The sequence below is a fragment of the Typopeltis vanoorti genome, chromosome 23 (genome assembly GCF_054136105.1).
Source record: "Typopeltis vanoorti isolate ZY-2024b chromosome 23, IOZ_Tvanoo_1.0, whole genome shotgun sequence".
Taxonomy (NCBI): domain Eukaryota; kingdom Metazoa; phylum Arthropoda; class Arachnida; order Uropygi; family Thelyphonidae; genus Typopeltis; species Typopeltis vanoorti.
The window spans coordinates 68,667,723-68,691,849 of NC_143571.1; the positions used below are offsets into that span (position 1 = coordinate 68,667,723).

Genomic DNA, 24,127 nt, shown 5'->3' on the forward strand with positions numbered 1-24,127 from the left:
TACGGTCGGGAATATCTAAAACCCAGCCATAGGCCTGATTTGTCAACTATGCTGGTCCCGAGCCTGGATAAAATTAGGGGCGGGGGGGGATTGAGATGGTACTGTTCTTCCCTGTAAAAAGGGCCTCATGACCATAGTATCATCATGCACTTAAAAAAAAAGAGGTAGATAGTTTATTAATAGAAATATAAGTAGCTGTTAAATCATATTTCTTATGATCATATAAGTAGAATTCTGTTCCTTCACAGGGAAAACTTTACGAAAAAGACCAGTAAACTTGGTAAACTATCTCTACTACATGGTAAGCTGCGAGCGAGGATTATTTTTCTAAAAAAATGCCGAGACAATCAGACCATTCCAAACTTCGCTAAGATAAAAGAAAATATTAACTCACCTGGAGCTCATAATATTTACAGGAACACCAGCTTGTCTTTAGTCTGCAGTCAACCCAGAGCAGCCAAACACGATTTTGCTATTAACATTTGTAAGATTTCTGATCTCCGAATTTTTTTCCCCTGCAAACTTAGACCAACAACTTTCCTATATAGTTCTTAATGTGGCTAAAGTCTCTCTGCAATGTTCATTTAATAAACAAAATTGACATCTAAACCGTAAATTCAAAATCCTTGTTGCTAGACATATCAAGCCTCTCCATGTTCCAGATAATTGGGTTATCAATGTGTCCAGCTGCCCTTTAATGGTTAGTGAAACACTTATCCTTTCAAAAGCACATGAATTCGCTGTATTCCCTAAAAAGATTACATATTTAGATTCCTTTTTAACATTCGAACTTATTTCACCTCTTCAGTGAAAAGGCTAATACTCTCTGCGTAGAAGTTACATCCATCCTACTTAAAGCCAAACTTCCTCCATCTAACATATCTCTGTCTGAAAATAAAGCTCTACATTCCCTAAGAAGCAGTCACCTTGTTATCACTAAAGCAGACAAGGGAAAAGCTATAGCAATTATGGATTCTTCAAATTACAAAAGAAAAATTTCTTTTTTACTACGAGATCGCTCAACATACCAAGAAATCATGACCCCACTAACAGGCAACTGAAAAATTAAATTCCCTTCTAGATGAAGTTATGTTTAGATACAGATGCCATGGAAAGGTTAAAAACACATTTTGCAAGACCTCTTAGGTTTTATGGTCTACCAAAAATCCACAAGACAGACATTCCTTTCCGTCCTATTGTAGACTGTATTGATTCACCTACTTACAACATAGACAAATATTTAGTGAACCTATGGAAATCACATATAGGCAAATCTTGCTCTTTTTTGAAAAACTTCTGGTTTCTTAAACCAATTAAAAAATGTCTCCATGCAACCTACAAATCTTATGGTGAGCTTCAATGTAGAATCAGAGTTCACAATTTTACCTCTCAAGGAGACATTAAAACTACTTACTGACATCTTCCCACAAGATATTGTAAAATTATTTGGATTTGTAATGCACTCCAGATATTTCTTGTGTCAAAACAAATTCTACAACCAAGTAGAAGGAACTGCCATGGGAAGTCCACTTTCCCCTACTCTAGCCAGCTTTTATTTGGAACATTTAGAAGACATCCTATTTTATCTATATACCCTCAACCTTCATTTTGGGTTAGATATATATAAATGTCTCTATATAGACGCCATTTTTGCAGTGTGGTGGCCTCATAACAGAGATTCCTTACCTTCCTTTTAGCCAAAATCAATACTTTACACCTTCATATCTAATTCACCATGGAATTTTATGTTACAACATAAAAATGTGCACAAATTCACATGGAGAGAAGGGGCAAGGAATAAGAAAAGTCTCATTGATTATGTTATTGTTGATAGTGATGTTTTCTCTCTGGTGCAGGACACTAGAATGTACAGAGGATTTGAAATGGGAAGTGATCACCATTTACTCTTGAGCAGGATAAAATTGAATTTCATATTGAAAAAAAGAACATGTAACAAAGTTTTAAAGCGAATAAGTTGAGCAGCTCTCAGATGTGAATTGTAGACTGAAATATACAAACATCATCATCATCATCAAATTCCTGCCATGTACCCTCAAGGGTGTATAGGATATGATAGTACTACATGAAAAAAATTACATCATTACTAAGTTCCTATCTACAATTTTCCTTCAAATCAGTCTGTTACTTGTCAAGACTCCAACATTATCAGATCTTATATATCTATCGTCTAAGGCACTTTGTACCGTATCAATCCACCTATATCTTGGTCTTCCTCTGGGTCGTTTTGCTGCTAACCTGGCAGAGAACACTTAGTTTGCTAATCTTTCTTCCTGGATGTTGACAAAGTCAAGTTCTTTCCTAATATCCTCGTTTTTAATATGATAATGCCATTGATGCCATCTGTTCACACCTATAATCTTTCTCAGGACTCTCATATCTGCGGTCTCTAGTCTTTGGTCAAGTGTTTTACTTCTGACCCAGCTCCAGATCCATAAGTTAAAACTGGTTTGAACACTGTCTTGTACTAACAAATTTGTACAAGATAGTGTACTTATACAAACATCATTAAAGAAAAAATGAAAGAGTTTGAGAACATGAATCAAACCTTGGAGATCCAGTGGCAAGCTCTGAAGAAAACCCTGATTGATTCATCCAGAAAGGCATGTAGTGAGGTCATCTGTAAGGATGGAAAAATCAGAACTCCATGGTGGATACAGAAAGTTAAAGAGGCAGTGAAGGAAAAGAAGAAAGCATATCAAAAGTTCCTGTCAAATAAGTCGGCTTTTTCTCGTAGAGAATACAGAGACAAATGTAAGATAGCTAAACACTGTGTAAAACTAGCTAAACAAAAGCCATGGGAATACTTTGGGAAGAACATAGAAAATAAATATCAAGAAGGTGGCAAGATAATATTCTGGAGGTTGTTGAAGAAGCTCAGAAATGGAGGAAAGAGTGCTGTAAAAGGAAATTTAGATGATAAAGGTGATATAAAAACCGGAGAAAAAGATATCCTCGAAGTATGGAGTAATTAGTTTGAAAATTTGCTAAATGAAACTAGCAATGATGTCAGCACAGTGATAAAAAAACACTCACTAGGCATGCAATCAGGAATATATCCATACCTGAAGTAGAAAAAAGCCATCAAAGGTCTGAAATGTGGAAAGGCAGCTGGTGTAGATGATATTCGACCAGAAATGCTCAAATATAGAGATATAAAAGTCTTAAAGTGGCTGTACTGCATAGTTCAGAGAGACAGATTCCAGGTGATTAGAGTAGAGCTCATAGTACCATATATAAAAAGGGAAATAAAACTTAATGTGAGAATTACAGAGGTATATCTCTACTGAGTGTTCCTGGTAAAATTTATGCCAGTGTACTTGAGAAACAGTTGAGAAGGATTGTGGAAGAGAAGCTTGGTGAAGAACAAGCTGGATCAATGTTAAATCTGGTGTCAGACAAGGATGTACATTATCCCCTCTCTTATTCATTATCTATATGGATCACATTATGAAGGAAAGTGGTATTAAATCTGATATCAGAATTGGAGATGTTAATGTTAGCTCTTTGCTTAATGCGTATGATGTCATACTTCTAAATAAATCCACTACAAGTCTGCAAGATTCCCTGATTAAATTGAATAACTGTTGTAATAGATATGGTATGAAGGTCAGCAATAACAAGACAAAGACAATGAAAATATCAACTACATTGTGAATGGAGAACCTATAATAGAACAAGTAAAACATTTCAGCTACTTATGCACAATTTTTAGTGAAGATGGTAAATTAAATGTGGAAATAGACAACAGAATCAACAAAGCTGGTATGGTAGGAAGTCAACTGATGAATTTATATGGAATAAGAGAGAAATTAGTCAATACACTAAATTAGCTGTACAAGACAGTTTTAACTTATGCATCTGAGAGCTGGGTTTGAAGTAAAACACTTGACCAAAGCCTAGAGACCACAGATATGAGAGTACTGAGAAAGATTAGTGGTGTGAACAAGATGCCATGAATGGCAATATCATATTAAAAACGAGAATATTAGGAAAGAACTGGACATTGTTAGCACCCAAGAATGTGTTAAGAGAGCTAATCTTAAGTGGTTTGGTCACTTAAACAGAATGGGAGAGGAAAGATTAGCAAAACAATTTTTCTCTGCCAGGTTGGCAGGAAAAAGACCCAGAGGATGACCAAGATATAGGTGGATGGATTGATACGGTAAAAAGTGCCTTAGAAGATGGAAATATAAGATCTGACAGTGTTGGAGCCTTGACAGGTAATAGATTGATTTGGAGGAAAATTGTAGATAGGAAGTTAGTAATGATGTAAATTTTTCATGTAGTACTATCATATCCTGTACACCTCTTGAGGGTAAATGTCAGGAATATGATGATGATGATGGTTTACAGAAAACCCACTTTCACATGACTTTACATTCTCAAACAATCTGCACATCATCCTTCTGAAAAGACAGGAATCATAAAATGTTTAATTCACTAGAACTAATTGTTCAACTTCCCATCATTTACAGAAAGAACTTTCTACTATCAAAAGTGCATAAAATTAAATAGCTTCTCTGAAAGGACTACACAACTCTGTTCGATACGTCAAGTTCTAATCCCATATATCTCCGGAATTTCAGAGCCAATTTCAATAATTTTGAAGAAATATAATTTAACAGTTACTTATGTTCCTGTTAATAAACTATCTACTTATTTTCCCTAGTCTAAAGATAAACACTTAACTATGTCTCTTCCTGGTGTATTCTAAGTTCCATGTGACTGTCATCTTTCTTACTTTGGACAAACTGGACACTCTATAGAAAAAAGAATGCAAGAACATCAATCTTATATTCTTCACAACAAATTTGATAAGTTTGGATTGCCACAACATGGAATAGGGACAAACCACAAAAATTCCCTTCTGAAACACGCCTTCTACGGATGTCGATATAAATTCGAATGCCTGTTTAGTGTGCCGAGGCCTTACTCCAATGTCCTAACTTGAATAAGAATGATTGCCTTCCCTTTCCTTGTCAAAAATATGGGAAAGTTTGAATCAGATAACACATTAATTTTGATTAATTAATTAATTTTTTAAAAATTAAGACCATCTAGTTACTACATCTGTCTAATGATATCTTTAGTATGATATTATAAATTAATTTTTTTTTGTATGACGTAAATTTATACGCAATTTATTCTACACTCTTATGTTTACTTTTCTTCAGTGAAATGATATTGTAATTAGCAATATAACATCACCCGGCTTGTTCTTATTTTGAATGATCAATTGTTTGTATTCTACCGTGTGGAAAAATAAACTGTTTTCTGTTAAGCCACTAATGATTGTTCGTTATTTTCAAACTGAAATATTTGGCAGTATATTAAATATACTTTCCTGTGTTTACGTGTAGACAATTCATAATTCATGTCACAAGTTTCTTCCAAAAGAAGAACTCTGCCTTTCTAACTGATGGCCTAATATAATTTATGGTAAGAGAAACTAAGAGATATGCAGATCAGTATTTATCTACAACTCAGGATTGTGAAACTCCAGGTAGACAAGTGAATTTCAAGAATTAAACTTATTAGGAACAAAATTATTTATGTATATATTATACTACTATGGAAAAAAAACAAGGTGATCATTAGTAAATAAAAGAATTATCAGAAAATAAAGTGAAATATATAAAAAAGAAAGAAATACACATAACAATCACAATAAATGTACACAATGATTTTCTCCTCCACCCACCCACCCACCCACCCACCCACCCACATGTTTTGCTGCTAAACCCACACGAATCACCTGATTAACATTATTAGATCATATGGTAAGCCTCCCAATAGTTACTTACTGAGCTAGCATTGTATACAGTCACTGTTTTTTATTGGTTAGTGATTTAATATTTTGCAAGCAAATCCCTTTCCATTTATTCATAAGTTTTTTTAATTATGCCTATCATAAACACAAATATGAAAGTCTAGAGCACATATGGGCAACTGCGGGCTGGATCCAGCTCTAATCTATTTCAGTGAAGTTTGTCTGATTCATGGTGGGAGAAAACATGGTCTGTTCTACTAACTCATATTAAGCTGACGTCATATGACTTGCACAAAACACACTATGTTTTCTCCAACCAAGGGCCTTTCTCACTTTGACTAGCGGCATGTGTGAACGTGTTACAACGTGTCAGTTCGGTACTTACGTTGGTGTTGTGCTTTGCTCAGTGCCTGCATTGATGTTATGTTCTGTTCGGTGCCTGCATTGATGTTGTGTTCTGTTCAGTGCCTGCATGTAGAAGACAGTTTTGTTTGACAGTTCTGAATATCGCTTTAAATTTGGGACAATGTCAGTGGTTATTGCAAAAAAAAAAGAAAAGTAGATGCAGAGAATCATCAATTTCAAGACAACTGGACTGAGGATTATTATTTTATTCTGAATAAAGATTTGCCTGTATGTTTGCTGTGCAACGAATCCGTATCCGTCAACAAAGAATACAACTTGAAGAGACACTTTACTTTGAGACATGTGGATCACCCAAAAATTGATGGACAACTATGAAAAGATGAAATACAGAAGTTGAAGAAGAACTTGGATACCCAGCCAGCTTTGTGGTAAGCGAAAAAATCGCTAAGCATTCTAAGTCATTTGGTGAAGGAGAATTTATCAAAGAATGTAAAAAAGACTTTGAGAATATTCATTTGCCGAGACGTACTGTTGTCCGACGGATAGAAATTATGGCTGATGATATCAAAAAAAATTTTAAAAGAAAATTGCTAGATTCTAAGCATTTTCAATTGCTTTTGATGACAGCACCGATGCCTCCGATACAGCACAACTAGAAATATTTATTCGAGGAGTTGATGCGGATTTCAACATCACAGAAGAATTATTGGCGCTTCGGCCGTTAAAAGGAACAACTACCGGTGAAGATATATTTGAAACATTCAACACAATCTTCGAAAAGTTTGGACTTAAATGGAGTTCACTATCTGGCATTATGGCATATGCACTGATGGAGCCCCTGCATTATTAACTTTATTAAGTCACGTGCACTTAATCACCACCAGTTTAAGGAGTATTTGGCAGACCTATTTTTGGATTATGAAGATGTGCCTTATTATTGTGAAGTGAGGTGGTTGAGTACAGATGAAATGTTAAAACGATTTTATGATCTGAGACAAGACATTGCAGATTTTATGGACATAAAAGGATACACAATTAACCAAGTAAAAGATGATGAGCAGGTGTGTGATTTTGCATTCCTTGTAGATGTCACCGGATACCTAAACGAGCTGAATCTTAAATTGCAAAAACAAGGACAATTGGTTCATGAACTGCATGGACATGTCAAAGTTTTTTGTAATAAACTAAGATTGTTGGAAAGTCAGATAAGAGCTAAAAATTGTTATCATTTTCCTACTCTAGCAACTCATAAAAATATCCCTTATAATTGTTATCGAGATGAACTGAACTAATAGAGCAATTTGATACAAGGTTTGCCGACTTCAAAAACAAAGACTCCACATTCGATATATTTGCTCGTCCGATGGATGCTGATGTAAATAATGTGCCAGAAAACTTACAGATGGAACTTATTGAGCTTCAGGCGGATTTAGTGCTAAAATCACAATTTAACAACATTGCTTTGACGGATTTTTATAAATTTTATTTGGTGGAAGAAAAATTTACAATTTTACGTGCCTTTTCAAGAAAAATCATTTGTCTTTTCGGCAGCACACATATGTGTGAACAGTTTTTTTTTGAGGATGAAATACAATAAATCAAAAATTCGGACAAGAATAATGGACGAAAACCTCGAAAATTCTATGCGATTAATATTGATAGTCTCGTAGTTGAAGTACAAGGCCAATCTTCACATTAAATTGTTATGTCGTTCATTATATTATAAAATTTATCTGGGGCTTTATACCAAAGCATTATATTATAAATAAATGAAATATGAAGTAGCAACTTGTTTTAATTCATTTAATATTAATTTATTTTATTTAATAATTTGCTCCAGCCCTTGACTCGGAGACAGAATGATAATTTGGCCCCCGAACTAGGAAGGTTGCTCATGCCTGGTCTAGAGTTTATAGGATCACATTATAAGATTATTATATTCTTCACTCCCCTCCCCTGATGTATATAACACAAGTACACATATAATGTCACATATGTAAATTATTCATACTCCATTTTATAGTACTGAAATTATTTTTATTCATGTCTATTCTTTCTCTCCCTTATATTTGCTATTCTTTACATCTTTTAGTAAATCAAGTATAGCAGTTAATAATAAAATTCCATTTCACATTCCAGTTCCAGGTGAGAACATTTTTAAAGTCCTCATCTGGTACTGGAATTCAATTGTCACCAAGCCTTCTGAATTATGGAATGTAACCGAATGAGTAGTATTATGTGATTCTGCCATTCCACCAGAAAAAATGTTCCATTTTTGAGCCTTTCTGGACAGATATTATGTATTCCAGTTGCCTTTGCACATTTTTGATTTCTCATAGCATATTTTGCTTCTAATACTGAAATTTACTTGTGACTGTATTCAGAAGCAGATCAAGCAGGTGTCAGACCTGGTGGCTGCCATGGGTCTTGGGCTGTGTGGAAAAATTAAAATAGATCTATAAGAATGATAAAGATATTATGCATTCTGATGATTAACTGGAACAGTTTCTACTATTTTTCAAAGAAGATAAAGACAAATTCAATACTGCCACACAAGTATACCAGGCTGCAAGAGAAATGTCAACTTTTATCCTATAAATTCTTATAAATATCCTATAAATTTTAGTGCCCTGGCTGTGTTCTTTCTGGATATTTTCTACAGCAACAGAACTGCACTGTTTTGTTGCTGCCCACCTCATGTGATAGCCTTTTTTTTTTTCAGGATAATTGCTCTAGTCATCCAGGCCTTCCTTAATTTCACTTTGTGTTACCTTTTTCATTTCACATTGCTATGGTAGTACTCTTTTTTCCATTCGTAAGCTTTTTGAATAGCCTCTAGATCATTTTGCTACCTTCATATATTTATCTTTCATATTTCTTTCAAAGACTTCCTGTGACTTTTATTTAACTGCTTTTACATATAACACTCTAATAGACTTACTTGCCAGGAATTTTAATGTCATTTCTTCTTTTTGGAGTCAGTCTTTTTAACTTCCTGAATCTATTATGAAGTTGTGATTTTTCTTTCCTTGTTGACAATTTCACCACATGCTTCCTTTGCTGGATCAACGAATCAATTATTGCTTTGTTTATCAGATTTTTCCTGTGGTATCTAAGCTTTATTATATGCCTCCCATCAACAAAAGGTTGTAAATCTATAATCCATCAGTACTTTGGGTGGGCTAAGGAATTTTTTCTATCCTTTTTTATGAATTAATTAATTTTTTTATTTTTATTTATTTCTACATAGTCCAGAAACCGTTCTCTGGAGACCAAACGTGGAACCTCTTCAAGCCACTTTGGGCCTCCAATAAGAGGAGGGGCAGTTTCACATCAAGTTATGCATTTCATCTTCTACCTGAAGACAATCACAAACATTCATGCCCACTTTTGGGATTTGAAACTGTAGCCTGTTGGTTAGAGAGTGGGTATGTTAACTACTCGGCCAACCAGGCTGACAGCATGTATGGTTCTTGTTTTCAAAATCTTCACATTTTCTTTATATATGAAAATATTTATATATTTGAATCTACATTTCACATTGGAAAGCTGCTCAACTTTGCCAGTCTGGTTGGCTAAGTGATTAGCATATCTACTTTCCAACCAAGAGACTGTGGGTTCAAATCCTGCCATGATCATGAATGTTTGTGATTGTCTTTAGGTGTGAGATGAATGTCATAACCTGGTACGAGACCTTTCTGCTGCTCATGGTTTCTAGGGCATGGTGGTTTGCAAACTATAAAAAAAAATGCATATATATATATATATATATATATATGCATTTTTTTTTATAGTTATATATATATATATATATATATATATGTTGTACACTTGTGCGTGGTTCCACACATGCACAAGTGTACAATGACCCATGATCCTGCTGCCACATATTCTGCCAGGTCGTGTCTGGTGAGGGAGTCTGAGTAGTAGAATGTAGGAGACACTGTCAAAACCACAGAATGGCAAGGAGGCTGGTCACTCTCTGTATGGGTGTATTGTTCACGAGTCTATCTCTCCACTTTTTCCTTTTATCTAATAACTGAAAAATGAAACAGACAAACAGTGAAGGCAACACTGTGAACAAAATAAATTTCCTTCAACAACCAGTTTATCCAAACAAATCAAACAAAATATAACATTCCAAACTTTCCTGGATCCCTACAAAAAATCCTTTTCACCTCCACTTTACAAACATCCAAGGCATAAATTCCAATATAAATTACGCTCATATGTTGCTTGTTATATTTTAACAAGTAATATGTGGAGCTGAGTTTGATTGCTGCAACTGTGTTATTCCCTACCTATATCCAACCTATACATTAATACTCAATCATGGAATATAACAATATATATATAATTTTAGTTTTAGTTGTTTAAAATCCTTGTTTAGAATGTTTAGAAAAGTCCGCGCGGTTAGCCTAGTGGCTATGTGCTTTGCAACCATATGCCTGGGGAAGGAGTGTCCTAGGTTCGATTCCCGTCGGTGACGTGAGGAGCTGAAGGATCTTCCTCAGCCATAGCCAAGTTAGCCAGTCTTGGGTGTGGACAGCAGGGTTTTTTCCCCAGTTTATTCTGGGATTTTTCATCCCGCAAAGCAGGCAAACTGGCCTTGAGAACTCAACGCTACAGGCCATAGGATACACCAGAGCATAAGGCTGACCACCTTATCCTGTAAACGGAGTGAGGTCCGATGATCAATGGACCCTCGACACCGCAAGGTAAAAGAGGGGTGTAAGGAAGAAGAAGAAGTTGTTTAGAATGTTTCAGATTCATATCTATGATGCATTGATTTCAAGGATCAATGTGTGTATTCTAATGATTGAAGCCCAGTTATAAAAATAAAATATTTACTGTAAACATATAAATATTATTATTATGTGACATGACACCTCCAAGGACTCATTGCCAGAGGGCACTCTACTCTACTCTACTCTACTCCACTCCACTCCACTCCTTTACACACATCTGTCTCCCCTACTACTACTACTATACTAATAAAATATTCTGAAAACTTTATTTTAGAAGTACAGAATGGATTTAGAAAAGGACAAACATGTATAGACCCGGCCTTTTGCCTAAAATGAATAATAGAGAAAAGAAGAGAATACAATTTAAAAATGGATATTACATTTATTGACTTTGAAAAAGCATTCAAAAGTTAAAAGAAGCATTTTATTTAACATATTAAAAGAAAGACAAATAATATTTTATAAGCTATCGTAAGTATATATGAAAATAATCAAATACAAATAAGATTAAATCATGAGCTATCATATACAAGAGAGATAAACCAAGGAGTTCGACAGGAATGTCTCCTTTCAGCAACTCTTCTTAATATTTACCTAAATGAAATAATAATAAAATGGAATAAAAATTTACGTCAAGGTATTAAACTTTCTCCTACTGTGAACTTAAACACTCTCCTTTTTGACCAAATAATAATTACAAATTCTGAAGATAACTGCAGAAAGCTATTTTAAATCTAAATGAGATAGCCAAAGATGATGGAATGATAATATCAACAGAAAAATCAAAAACTATGGCCTTTAAGGGACAAAAACCAGTAAGAACCAAAATAGCAATAGATAAACAAGATTTTAGAAGAGTTGAATTCATTTATCTACCTAGGTTGTATGATTTCATATGAAAATGAAAAAGATAAAAACTTAAAAATTGCAAAATATTTAAAAATAACAGATGTAATTGACTCTATATTCAAACCAAACCTAGTTCAAAAACAAACCAGGCTAAAAGTATACAGTACATTAGTCATACCAGTCCTATTGTATGGAAGTGAAATCTGGACAATAAAACAAAAAGACAAAGATTAATAACAGCTGAAATGAAGTTTATGAGAAAAACTGCAAGGTATACTCTATTTGATCACAAAAGAAACGAAGAAATTATGAAAGAATTAAACCAGGAATCAGTAATAGAAAAAATTAAAAAATATAAACATGGAACACGTCCAAAGAATGAAAACAGAAAGATTACCAAAACAAGCCTTAAAGTACAAGCCATTAGGGAAAAGAAAACCAGGACGTCCTTATAAGATTCAACGATGACTTCTAAGGCCGGAACAGGCCACTCTAAGGTTAAATCCTTGATAGGCATGATGATGATATAACTGCATAATTAAATGAGAACAATTTACATATATACTTTTAGATTATCTTATCATATAATAGAAACATTTTTCTCATCAATGAATTTTCACTCAGTATATATATATATATGTGTGTGTGTTTGTGGTGTGTGTGTGTGTGTGTGTGTGTGTGTGTGTGTGTGTGTGTGTGTGTGTGTACATATACACACAGTGGTGAGCTATAAAGGGCTCGCGTGGGCACTTTGTTAAATTTTTCTCAAATCTGCAAGCCATTTTTTGTTCTTCTTTTTTACTTTTTTTATTTTTTCAAAAAACAAAAAACAAAAAGAAATATTTTTTTTTTTTTTTTTACACACAAGCTATATTAATAAAAGTTTTGGTGTGAAATACAGCTTTTTTTTTTTTGTTCGACGATGAGAAGAGCCCTTTTCTTAAAATTTCCATAGCTCACCACTGTGTGTGTATATATATATATATATATTTTTTAATATTAAATGACTGGAAGCCGAGAGATATAAAATAAAACACTGTTTTTATTCAGCACAACTAGTTTCGTCTTTAAGAAGACTTCTTCAGGTGCACAAAATAAGAGAGAAACAACCAACGAAAACTGTAAAGGAATAAAGTCTAAACAACAAGGCATTAGCTTGAAACAGTAAATATTAAAGCTTTGGCATCTGAATATCTAAAGGTCTCGTGAATGCCAAAGTTGGATGGCAGCACAATTATTGTCTGAGAGATTATAACTAAGGTTGTTGTTCAGATGTATTGGATTAAGCGAAATTTCTTTAGATTCAACTATTCATCTTTCCAGTTCGTCGTAGCAACGAGAAATATTATCAGATTTGTCCCATAAAACTGAATGGACGGGGTTTTTTCTTCATTAGTGTTAGAATTCAGAACATGGTTGGGCAGAACACTAGCTCTTGTTCTGTCGTGTAACGTCTCTTTGATGTTCTTCAATGTGCAATTCGATGGATTTCTCCATCTGGCCAAAATAAGGTTTATCACAAGTACATCATATCCGGTAAACGTCGGTATATTTAAGATTCATGTCTTTGTTTGGGTCGGCTCAGTAAGGAACGGAGTTTTGGAAGAGGAGTGAATGAAGTCCCGATGTTGTATTTCTTAAGAGCCTTTGCCAATTTGGGTGAAACAGAGTGATATATTTTAGAGAAATGTGGCCTCTTTCACTATTTTTATCTGTACTATGGCAAAGAAGTGGATTGAAAAGTAATTTATTAATTGTTTTCTTGGAATATCCATTCTGTTGAAAAGTAGTAGGAAGAAACTGAAGTTCTTTTTTGATATCGTCTTCTTCACACAGGAGTGAACAAGCACGATTGCCTAGTGTAGAGATGATTCCATATTTTTGAGATGGATAATGGTGGGATTGCGTGTGAAGGTACCTATTTGTATGAGTAGGTTTCCTGCAAATTGGTATTTTTAATTTTTCAGAAATGCGAGCGAGTCAAACATCTAAGAAAGAGAGAGAGCTATCAACTTCTAATTCAATAGTAAATTTTATATTTGGGTGTTAACTATTCAGGTGGTCAAGTTCTGAAGAGATTCCGTGTCTCCAGATTAAAAAGATGTCATCTATATATCTTTTCCATATTCTTGGTTTTAAAGGAAAAGAGATGATAGTTTTCTCTTTGAAATATTCCAGATATATGTTTGCTAGTATTGGCGATATGGGTTGCCCATGGCTTAGCCGGATTTCTGTTTGTAAATAGTGTCTTTAAGCTTGAAATAGCCAGAATTAATGCAGTGAGTTAATAAAGACATAACTTTTTTTTGATAATTTCAATTAATTCTTCCACTTCCTTGCCATAGTACAGATACAAATAGTGAAAGAGGCCACATTTCTCTACCATATATCAGCTCTGTTTCACCAAAATTGGCAAAGGTTCTTGAGAAATACAACACCGAGACTTCATTCACTCCTCTTCCAAAACTTCGTTCCTTACTGAGCTGACCCAAGCAAAGATATGACAATCTTAAATATCCCAGCATTTACTGTATATGGTGTAATTGTGATAAACCTTATTTTGGCCAGACAGAGAAATCCATCGAATTTCGCATGAAGAACATCAAAAAGACATTATATACGGCAGAACGAGAGCTAGTGCTCTGTCCAACCATGTTCTGTATTATAACTAATTTCTGCCTTTTATTTCACTCTCCTGACCTTGGCCCTTCTTCAAATTAAATCCCCCAGATTTACTGGAGGGTTTTTCTCAACCACCCACGCTATTGTTGAGTTTTGGCAGGAAAACTCGTAATCTGGTGACCTTGTCGATTTTCACTAGCCTTAGGTCTATTTGCCTAAACCTGTCTGAGCTTATATTTTTGTTTTTACAATTTTGTGGTTCTTACAAAAAATATTCTAATAATTTGTTACCAGATTTAATACTGTAAAGTGAGTTATTACATTAATTTAATTACAAGTATTTTATGTAAATTTAATTTCCCATGTAAAATCAACATAGAAAAAAAAATTTACTTCTAATTTTTTTCTATACAAGATTTTACAGGGTTAATGGAATTAAGAGGGTGATTACATAGAGCAGTGGCTCTTGTTCTACAATAAGTGATGTCTCTTGCATTCTCCTCATTATAAAGTAGAAACAACAATTCATATTTCAAAATGCATGTATGAGGACATTTCAAGAACTTTATTCCTGGAATGGCCTTGTAGAAACATTGTCCACATATTAAACTCTTTCAGAAACTACTACACCTGTCAATCACTTTCTTTTGGATATTAATTCTTGTGGCTAAAGAAAATTCATTATTATTATTATTATTATGCGATACCTCCAGGGAGTCCAAAGACTCATCGAGGGAGGGGTACCTCCTCTACAACTCTGTCTCCATTACTCACTTCTCCAACTACAACGAACCACAACTACCATCATCATCTACACCAATGTCATTTACTATCCACCATCACCACTAGTATTTTCACAGACAATCACAAACACCCATGGTGGAATTCAAACCTGCAGCCTTTTTGCTGGAGAGCGGATACACTAACCACTTGGCCATCCAGGCCAGCAACTTTTATAGGAAACTTTTCACTATAACAAATTATTTATTTGGTCCTTATGAACTTGCTGTAGTAAGAGTTTACCCTGTACTTATGTAAGATTTGAATATAAGGTCAATATTCCATTTGATTTTTGTTTTCCTCCTTATGGCAGCATATGGTGTATTTGCTAAGAAGACGATACCAAAAAGAACTCAGTTTGGTCCAATTGAAGGTGTATTAGTAAAAATGGAGCATCAACCACATGATAGATTTACTCTCATGGTAAGCATTATTTGTTTTTTTGAGAAGTAAACATTTACATTTAATTAGGTTTTGTGGACAAGGTGCACAGAGAAAAAGTGTTCAAAATGTTATAATTATGTGGGATAAATGGAACATTATACAGAACAATACATAGTCTGTATTTACATTGTAAGTTTAGAAGTTAGAATTGAAGGAAATACAGGAAGATGGTTTGATGTAACATCTGGTGAAAGACGAGGGTGTACACTATTTTCACTCTTATTCAAAATCTATATGGCTCACATTATGTAAGAAAGTGGCATTAGGCCACTTAACTAAATTCATTCTAAATACATATTTAATAAATTACTGCAGGAACTAATGTTTTGGTTCGTTAATATTTAGTATACTAGTATAGTAAAGGTGTCTTTCTTGCAAGTGCATGTAAGTTTACAGTTTTTAGTTTAACTTTAATAACTTCAATTTATTCAGAGATCTTATATATGTTATTGATTTCAAAAGAAAGAAAAAAGTTTAATATGTAACTCAACTATATATCTCAGTACTGACAGAAAGAATGCAGTTTAGTTTGTGTGAGTGGGTGGGTGGAAGAATACGATAAGTTGGTATTGGATACAGTGTGATGACTTATTGGTAACATTGAAATCATTGTAGTACCATATTGTGTTTATCAAAGAACAGTTTTTTTAGATATATATATAAATGTCTAATTTCATAAAATTTTTGTTTGATATGTAATTTAGGTTGAGCATGATGATAATACAGTGTCATATCTGGAAACATCTGATGAATCTACAAGCAACTGGATGCGTTTTGTTAGACCTGCTGACACTTACAAAGAACAAAATTTAGTCTTAGTGCAACAAGGACAATTTCTTTATTTTAATACAACCAGATCAATCAATCCTAAGACTGAACTTCGGGTATGGTACTCAGCTGCTTATGCTGAAAAATGGGGTCTTCCATTATTGGAGCCTAATGAAGATGAAAAGAAAGGTTGGTAAATATATTGGTAAAATAGATAAATAGTTGGTAAAAAGTTGGCATTAATAACTTCAAACTATTCAGAGATTTTATATATGTTATTGATTTAAAATAAAAAAACTGTATGATACATAACTTACCTCTATATCTCAGTATAAAATCTTTGCTGTTTTCACGAAGAAGGACATTCATTGAAAATATAGCTCAGAAATTCTATTCTATCTTCATATTTCATGTTTATCATGAAGCACTACTATGAATAATCACCATCACCTAAGCCTTTCATTTCATTCTCTTAGAGATTTCTTAGTCTTAAATTAATTGGTTTTTGCTAAGTATTGTGCAAGTGAACGTTCCATATACTGGAAATCAAACACGATGGCCAAGCTGATCTCCTAATTGCACATTATGTCAAATGTGGACCTTTATAGTTGGATTGCCATCTTTCTGTCTGGCTGGATGCTCACTATGTGTGGTGGAAGATGGTTCCTATCTTCCTACCATTCAACTAATACCGGGATTCCACAAGGTTTTGTCCTCTCACCAACCCTCATATATCAATGACCTACTTCAGTTGACTTCCAACCCAATACACAGTTTTGCAGATAACAGCACATTGCATTCCTCTCTTTCATTTGATAAACCTCACTCTAAACAACTCAACTCAGCCTACCGAACATTAACCACCACCTCCCTCAGTTCTGATCTCCAAGCCATGTTGAATATTGCTCTCACATATGGGATGGGGCCCCTAAAAGCTCCTTCAAAATGCTTGACTCAATACAGAGGAGAGCATTTAGACTTATTAATGACCCATCTCTTACCAACTCATTCCCCCTACTTTTGCACAGATGCTTGGTTTCTGCACTATGTGTATTCTAGAAATATTTCCATGGGAAATGTTCATCTGAAATAGCATCAATAATTTCCCCACTAGTACTAAGCTTGTTGGAACACATGCTGCTGATGCTGCTGCTCAACATTCCTTCACGGTGCACCTTGAAACCCACAGAACAGGTTTCTTTTCCTCCTCTTCATCCCTGCAACTGCTGTATTGTGGAACAGTCTTTTAAATCAAATGTAAAACAAGTTTCTCCTTTCCCAATCCGCTACCCATATATGGTAGTAATGTACTATAGGTTGATCAACCAATCTCTCGTGTATGAGCTCAACATAAAATAAAATAAAATAAAAATGTCTCAGCAGAATAATAAATTTGCTTAGATGGGCTTATTTCATTTTCCTTTTTCGTGTTAGTTTCATTGTCCTGTCTGCTGAGTAACTTGGCTTCTTTTTAACCTAATTACTGCTTATGATATGATTATTCATCCTGTCTGCATTGCCTGTTATTGTCATTTGTTATAGCTAGTTTACCTGTTTAATGGGATGAAAAACTTGAATTTATGGGAGGGAAAAAAAAACCTTGCCAACTTCATATGAGACTGTCTAACTCACCTTAAGTTGATAAATCTGGTAAAGGTTTTTCTTATCCTAGAGGTATTCACACTCAGATATTTTCTCTGATGAGATATTTGATATCATCAGAGAAAATATCTAAGTGTGACATCAACTAACCTATTGAGGTTTGCATAGAATTATCTTGATATGACTCTTTATTTTTTGATAAATAATTTATTATTATTATTTTTATTATTGCAACATGACTCCAAGGACTCATCATAGGAGGGCACTTTACTCTGCTACATATGTCTTGCTGTCTCTCCTACTTGATTTTCCAATTACAACACAACAGCACTACTGCCATTAATGTCATCTACTGTCTACCACCAGGAACAGTATTTCTTTTCTGTAAATTGCATGTATTCTTATATATAAATTTTATATTCTTTTCTGAAATTGAAAGATTAATGTTGTATGTATATGTGATGGTAAGTTAATACATAAATTAGCCATAGCCTCCATCTTAAACAGTTCTGGATTATCGGAGACAGCTAACAATTGAAGGAGGGAAAAAAAGTTAGAAAGCTTAGGAAAGGAAAGTGGAAACTTTCTTTATACATTTACAAGCCACTTATATTTTTGAAAGTTTGTGAAAAGAACATTCAATAAGAGTTAAATAAAACTGACAGTAGATGAAGTAGTTATTATCTAATATCACAAGAATTTGCATTTCTCTAAACATTTTATCATCCTCTAGACATTTCAAAAGTAAAAGTTTACTAAATAACAACAATCTGTTAGAAAAATTGTTATTTATCAATAAAAATTCTCTCTATTTCCTTCTTTACAAACTCACAATATATATTAAAATAATTTCACTTTGACTGTATAGCTACTCATGGAACATGATATCTAGTGGCATGTCAGGATGATGCTAAAAATATGAGACAATTCTCATAGAATTACCTCTATTATCTCATGAGTAATTTGTGTTTGTGTGTGCTTTATTTATTTGTAAATTAAATTTCTTTGAATATAATTTTTGTTTTCTTTCCAAAAATTTGAAAGAATATAGGCTTGATGTGGGTTTTTCATAACTGATTAGTTAAAACTCAGCTGTGATCTGCATATACACAAGTGAATAAATTTGTGTTTTTTTTTGTAATTGTTGATATAGCTCCCCTCCACCTGTTCATGGTGGATGGCACCTCCCAGTATTAGGTACTGGCATTCTTCCTGTATTTTGCTTTCTACTTCTTGGTCCATGCTCGGACCAAAGCATGTAATATGGGAGGTCAAAAATAAAAAAATAATCTTGGGTCCAATTAACATAATCAATTAATTAAACAACCAGAGCAAAAATTGTATGGGATAAAATCCCGAAACATAATGGATGCATTGTTGCTGATCCCAAAGCTATTGCAGACACATTGGGAGAAAATCTTGTCAGGATCTTAGCATTAGCTTCATATCTTGAATTTTTAATATTGAAAGAGCAATAAGAAAAACAGTGCCTAAATTCTTTACCAATTGGCTTGAATTATAATCAGCACTTTGTTAAGGAGAAACTAAAAAGATCTCTTATTTTCTTGTCACAGCACAGTAAGTCATGATAATATCCATTATGAGATCATGAAATATCTTCCATCATCATCCATGGATCCCCTTCTTTAAATATACAACAGAATACCTACAACAGAAGAGTTTCTGGATTCTTGGCATAAGTCAGTTCATTGTTCCCAAAGCCAGGAAAAGATCCAGCTCAAGTGAAAAATTATCGTTCTGTTATTATTATTATTATTATTATTATTATACAGGTATCTCCATGGAATCAGAAGACTCATCGTGGGATACCCAAACTATCAAAACAATATTCGTCACACCTCTTCTTGAATTCATTAACAGACGAAGCACTCACAACTGAGTCAGGCAATGCATTCCATTCATTCACCCCTCTCCAAGCAAAAAATCTATTCTCACACTCTTGTTAACCACACTCTTCCTTAATTTCCAGGGATGACCTCTTGTTCTTCCATCACTATCACACAGCTGAAATATTTCCCCTGCATCTATCTTATAAAAACCTTTTAGTAATTTAAATGTTTCTATCATACCCTCTTCTGTCTGCCTATCAACCAACCTCTGTAATCCACAAACTCTCAATCTATCAATGTAGGGATTATTTTTTACACCAATTAGTCACTCTCCTCTAAACCCTCTCCACAACTTCCTCATCTCCAAGGAATCCGGGTGATCAGACTTGAACACAGCAATCCAGTGGAAATATCAACACCTTATAAAGAGGAATAATAAGCTCTTTATCTCTTGATGTTAGTGTGTTCTTCAATAACCAAGTAATCCTATGTACTATCTTGGACACCTTAGCAATGTGTCTCTGAATTTCTAGTCCCTAGCCTCATCAATAATCTTGGGGTACTGTTCCATCAATGTGGTATACAACTGGTAATCTTTTAATCCCAAAATGCTTGACTTTACACTTTTCCACATTGAAAAGTGTAAAGATACCCATTATCTTTTGCCAGCTTATTTAAATCATCCTGCAAACTCTCAACATCAGCTTGATTTTTTACTGCGTTACCCAACTTTGCATCATCAGCAAACAACTGAATATCTCTCTTCAAAATCATTTCCTATATCATTTATGTACAAATTAAACAATAACGGCCCAAGCACAGAGCCCTGAGGCACACTGCTGGTCACCTGCTTCATCCTGGACTCTGATCTTCCATACACTATTTTCTGGTATCTCTGCCATTCTCTTATCCATATCACCAGTTTAGTATCCATTCTCCATTTGTTCTAATTTGTGCAACAGTATTCCATGGGATATCCTGTCAAAAGCCTTAGCGAAATCCAGAAGTATCACTGTGTAGCTATTCCCCTTGTCCAACTCGGATGTCACTCTATTATAAAAAGTTAATAATTTGCTAAGGCAAGATCGGCCTTTAACAAAACCTTGTTGGTCCCTATAGAGTATCATAATCTGATCCACCTATTCTTGAATTCTGTCCTTAATCAACTTTTCCAATACTTTTACCACCACTCCCGAGATGGTGATTGGTTTGTAATTTACGACCGCAGTCTTAGAGCCAGTTCCTTCCACTCCCTAGGGGACCATACCAGAGTTCAAACTTAAGTTAAATAACCAAGTAAGATGTGTTGACAATTCCTTTGCACATTCACATAACACCCGAGCTGATATTCCATCTAAACCTACAGCAGTGTTTGCATTTAAATTCTGCAATATACTAAGTATTGCTCTGACCAGCTGTCTTTGTAAGATATTTGAGAAAATGATTAATGCATGACTTCTCTGGTCTTTAGAAACGAAAATGATCTTCTCTCCAATACACAATATGCCTTTTATAGACATCGTTCAACTTTGGACCATTTGGTATGTTTAGAAATGTGTATAAAAGATGCATTCCTGAAACAAGAACATCTGCTTTTAGTGTTCTTTGACATGGAAAAAAAGTTTATGACATACATAGCCTGGAGATATGGCATATTGACCTAGGTCTCAGAGGACACCTTCCTGTATATATTAAAAACTTTAGCTGAGTCTTCCAAATGCAAATAAGAAGTATGCTGTCTCAGCCATATCAATAACGGCATGTTCTCCAAGACTCTTTCTTAAATGGGACACTTTTTGCTATCAAAGTTACCCCAATTACTAAACCACTACCTGTAAGTAGTATAGTTCACACTATATTCAGTGCTCTATATGTTGATAACTTCATAATTTGTCACTTTTGTAACATGAGGGTAATTGATAGACAACTTCAGCAAGCAATCGATCAGTCTCTCAATGGGCTCTTAGTAATGGATTGACGTTTTCAATGTACATTTTTGCTGTGCAATGAAAAGTTGTCTGTGTATGTTTTCTGCTGAAAACACACTCTTCACCCAGATCCTGTGAGCAACAGAACCCAAGTTCTTGTGACTTATTTTTGACAGAAAACTTACATTCATTACATACATTCATCAACTTAGAGCAGGGGTCGCCAAAGTTATTTGTCCGTCGACCCCTTCATGCGTTTCTTGACTTTTTATCGACCCCCTATATTTTACTATTACGTAATTATAATAGGACAAGCAAAAAAAGACGCTTATGTGAGTTTTTAGATTGTTTATTTTATAGTTACAGTGTTTATTGTATGTATAATATAGCATATATTATTATATTACTATTACTACTACTTTTACTATCACTAGTAATATCACTGGTATTACTAGTAATACCAGTAATATCACTGGTATTACTAGTGGTATTAATATCACTGGTATTACTACCAGCGCTGCTCAACTCTTCAACATAGAGAAGTTTGGTTCGTGAATGAATAACGATTGAATTATAATATGTATGTTGATGAATTTTAGAACATTAATGCTCACTTGTATGTCGATGTGCAAAAATGAGACTGGGATCGAATACTTGTAAGTATCAGTAAATAAGAACCACGCACATGTTGCAGTCTCGCTCCCACTGCGCCGGCCGGCAGGAACCACCAACTTACCATTTACCATTTATTGGTAAATACGTCACTTTGGCCTACTTGATTGGCCTCAGTAACTATTTTCATGACCTTACTCCATCTTATAGGTCCTATTCATGGACCTGTAAGATGGAGGCACTGATCCCACGATTCATTCTTAATTGCGTTGTCATTACCTCCATATCTTTTGTCACAGAGGTAATCCAAGTTAACCGAATTAAATATTACCCATACAATGATGTCTTATATTTTTCTGTCGACCCCTGCGCCTGAATCAATCCCTAACAATGTCATATCGACCCCTTTGGCAACCACTGACTTAGAGGAAAGTTCAAGAGGTCATTGAATCTCTTTTGCACTCTATTTGGATCAGTCTTCATTGCTTCAACTTTATCATGCTTATACATTGAAATCTGGATTATGAGACTGAAGTCTATGTTTCTGTAATGTTTGGATCCCATCCATCATCAGGGCAAATGAATAGCTACTGGTGCCTTTTGCATATCACCCACTCAAATTCTTTGTTGATGCAAATGAACCATCTCTCTCACCTGGACAGAAATTGTTGTCTCTTAACTATAACTTAAAAATAATGTCCCTTCCAGAGCATGCTACATTGACTAGTATCTTTTCTCTGCATTTTTTCGAATCTCAATATCACACATGTCAAACTGCTATATATCCTTTTGATATGCATGTTAGATTATGCAAGCTGTTGGCATGATGATGAGAATATTGCCTACACCAAACATAACAGCATTCTTCCATGGCAGGTTTGCATTCCATCAATCATTCACTTTGTCAACTACAGAAATCTCATACTTCATCTGTCTACCTGCAATTGTATATTGCACACAAAGCAGCCCACTCTGATTTATTGGCCATCTAAGCTGATGGTTCAAGATCTTAGACCTCTGTTGGTTGTGCTGCTGTGTTCCCTGATATTATTATATCCAACCAGATCCCACTTGATTGCAGTAATTATATAGCAGAGCTGCATGCCTTTCATATTTCACTTGTGTGTATAAAAGGAAACATACAAAATTTACCACGTGTGTAATTTATACAGATTCATTGAGTTCTTTACAAGCCATCTCCTCTCCTATGTACAGTCCACATCCAGTGCTTTGTGAGGTTTTACAACTGTTGTATAAAATCAAGATCCTTGATTTTGATGTTTGGTTGTGCTAGATTCCCAGCTGCATTAGAAGTAAAGGAAATGAGATTAGAGATGCTGCTGCTGGATCAGCTTATAGTTTTTTTTTTTTTTTTTTTTCTTCATATTATCCATTAAGGGTTTGTTACCAGCAGTACTAACTTAGGCGTTTTATGCACATTCTTAAACTCAACTATCTCACTAATAGATGTGTACCCACTCAACAGCTTCCTCCCCCTAAAAGCTCTAGCTTTTTTTTCCTGATTTTGCACATCCACTTTCACTTCATTTTATATATATATATATATATATATATAGCTATATATACTGTTTGACAGTCCCATATGCAGGCTATAGACAGCTCATAAGATCAGAAGTAATTACCCAATGGCATTCATCATGGTAGGAAGAACTTACAACAAAATTGCTCCATATTAATCCTGAAATTAAACACTGGCAGTCTAGCCAACATAGAAACAGAAGAGAAGTTGTTCTTTTTAGGCTCTGC

The 24,127-nt window shown here is 34.5% G+C and overlaps 1 protein-coding gene across 3 annotated transcripts in view; it reads left to right on the forward strand.

The window, feature by feature from the left end:
* Positions 1 to 24,127, forward strand: part of LOC150093934 (uncharacterized) — a 513,542-nt gene that overhangs the window by 200,149 nt on the left and 289,266 nt on the right. For all 3 annotated transcript variants that reach the window (XM_090412955.1, XM_090412957.1, XM_090412956.1), the window contains exons 11-12: positions 15,470 to 15,579; positions 16,305 to 16,557. In XM_090412955.1, the coding sequence (XP_090269081.1) occupies positions 15,470 to 15,579; positions 16,305 to 16,557 (363 nt within the window). The remainder of the gene's footprint in view (positions 1 to 15,469; positions 15,580 to 16,304; positions 16,558 to 24,127) is intronic.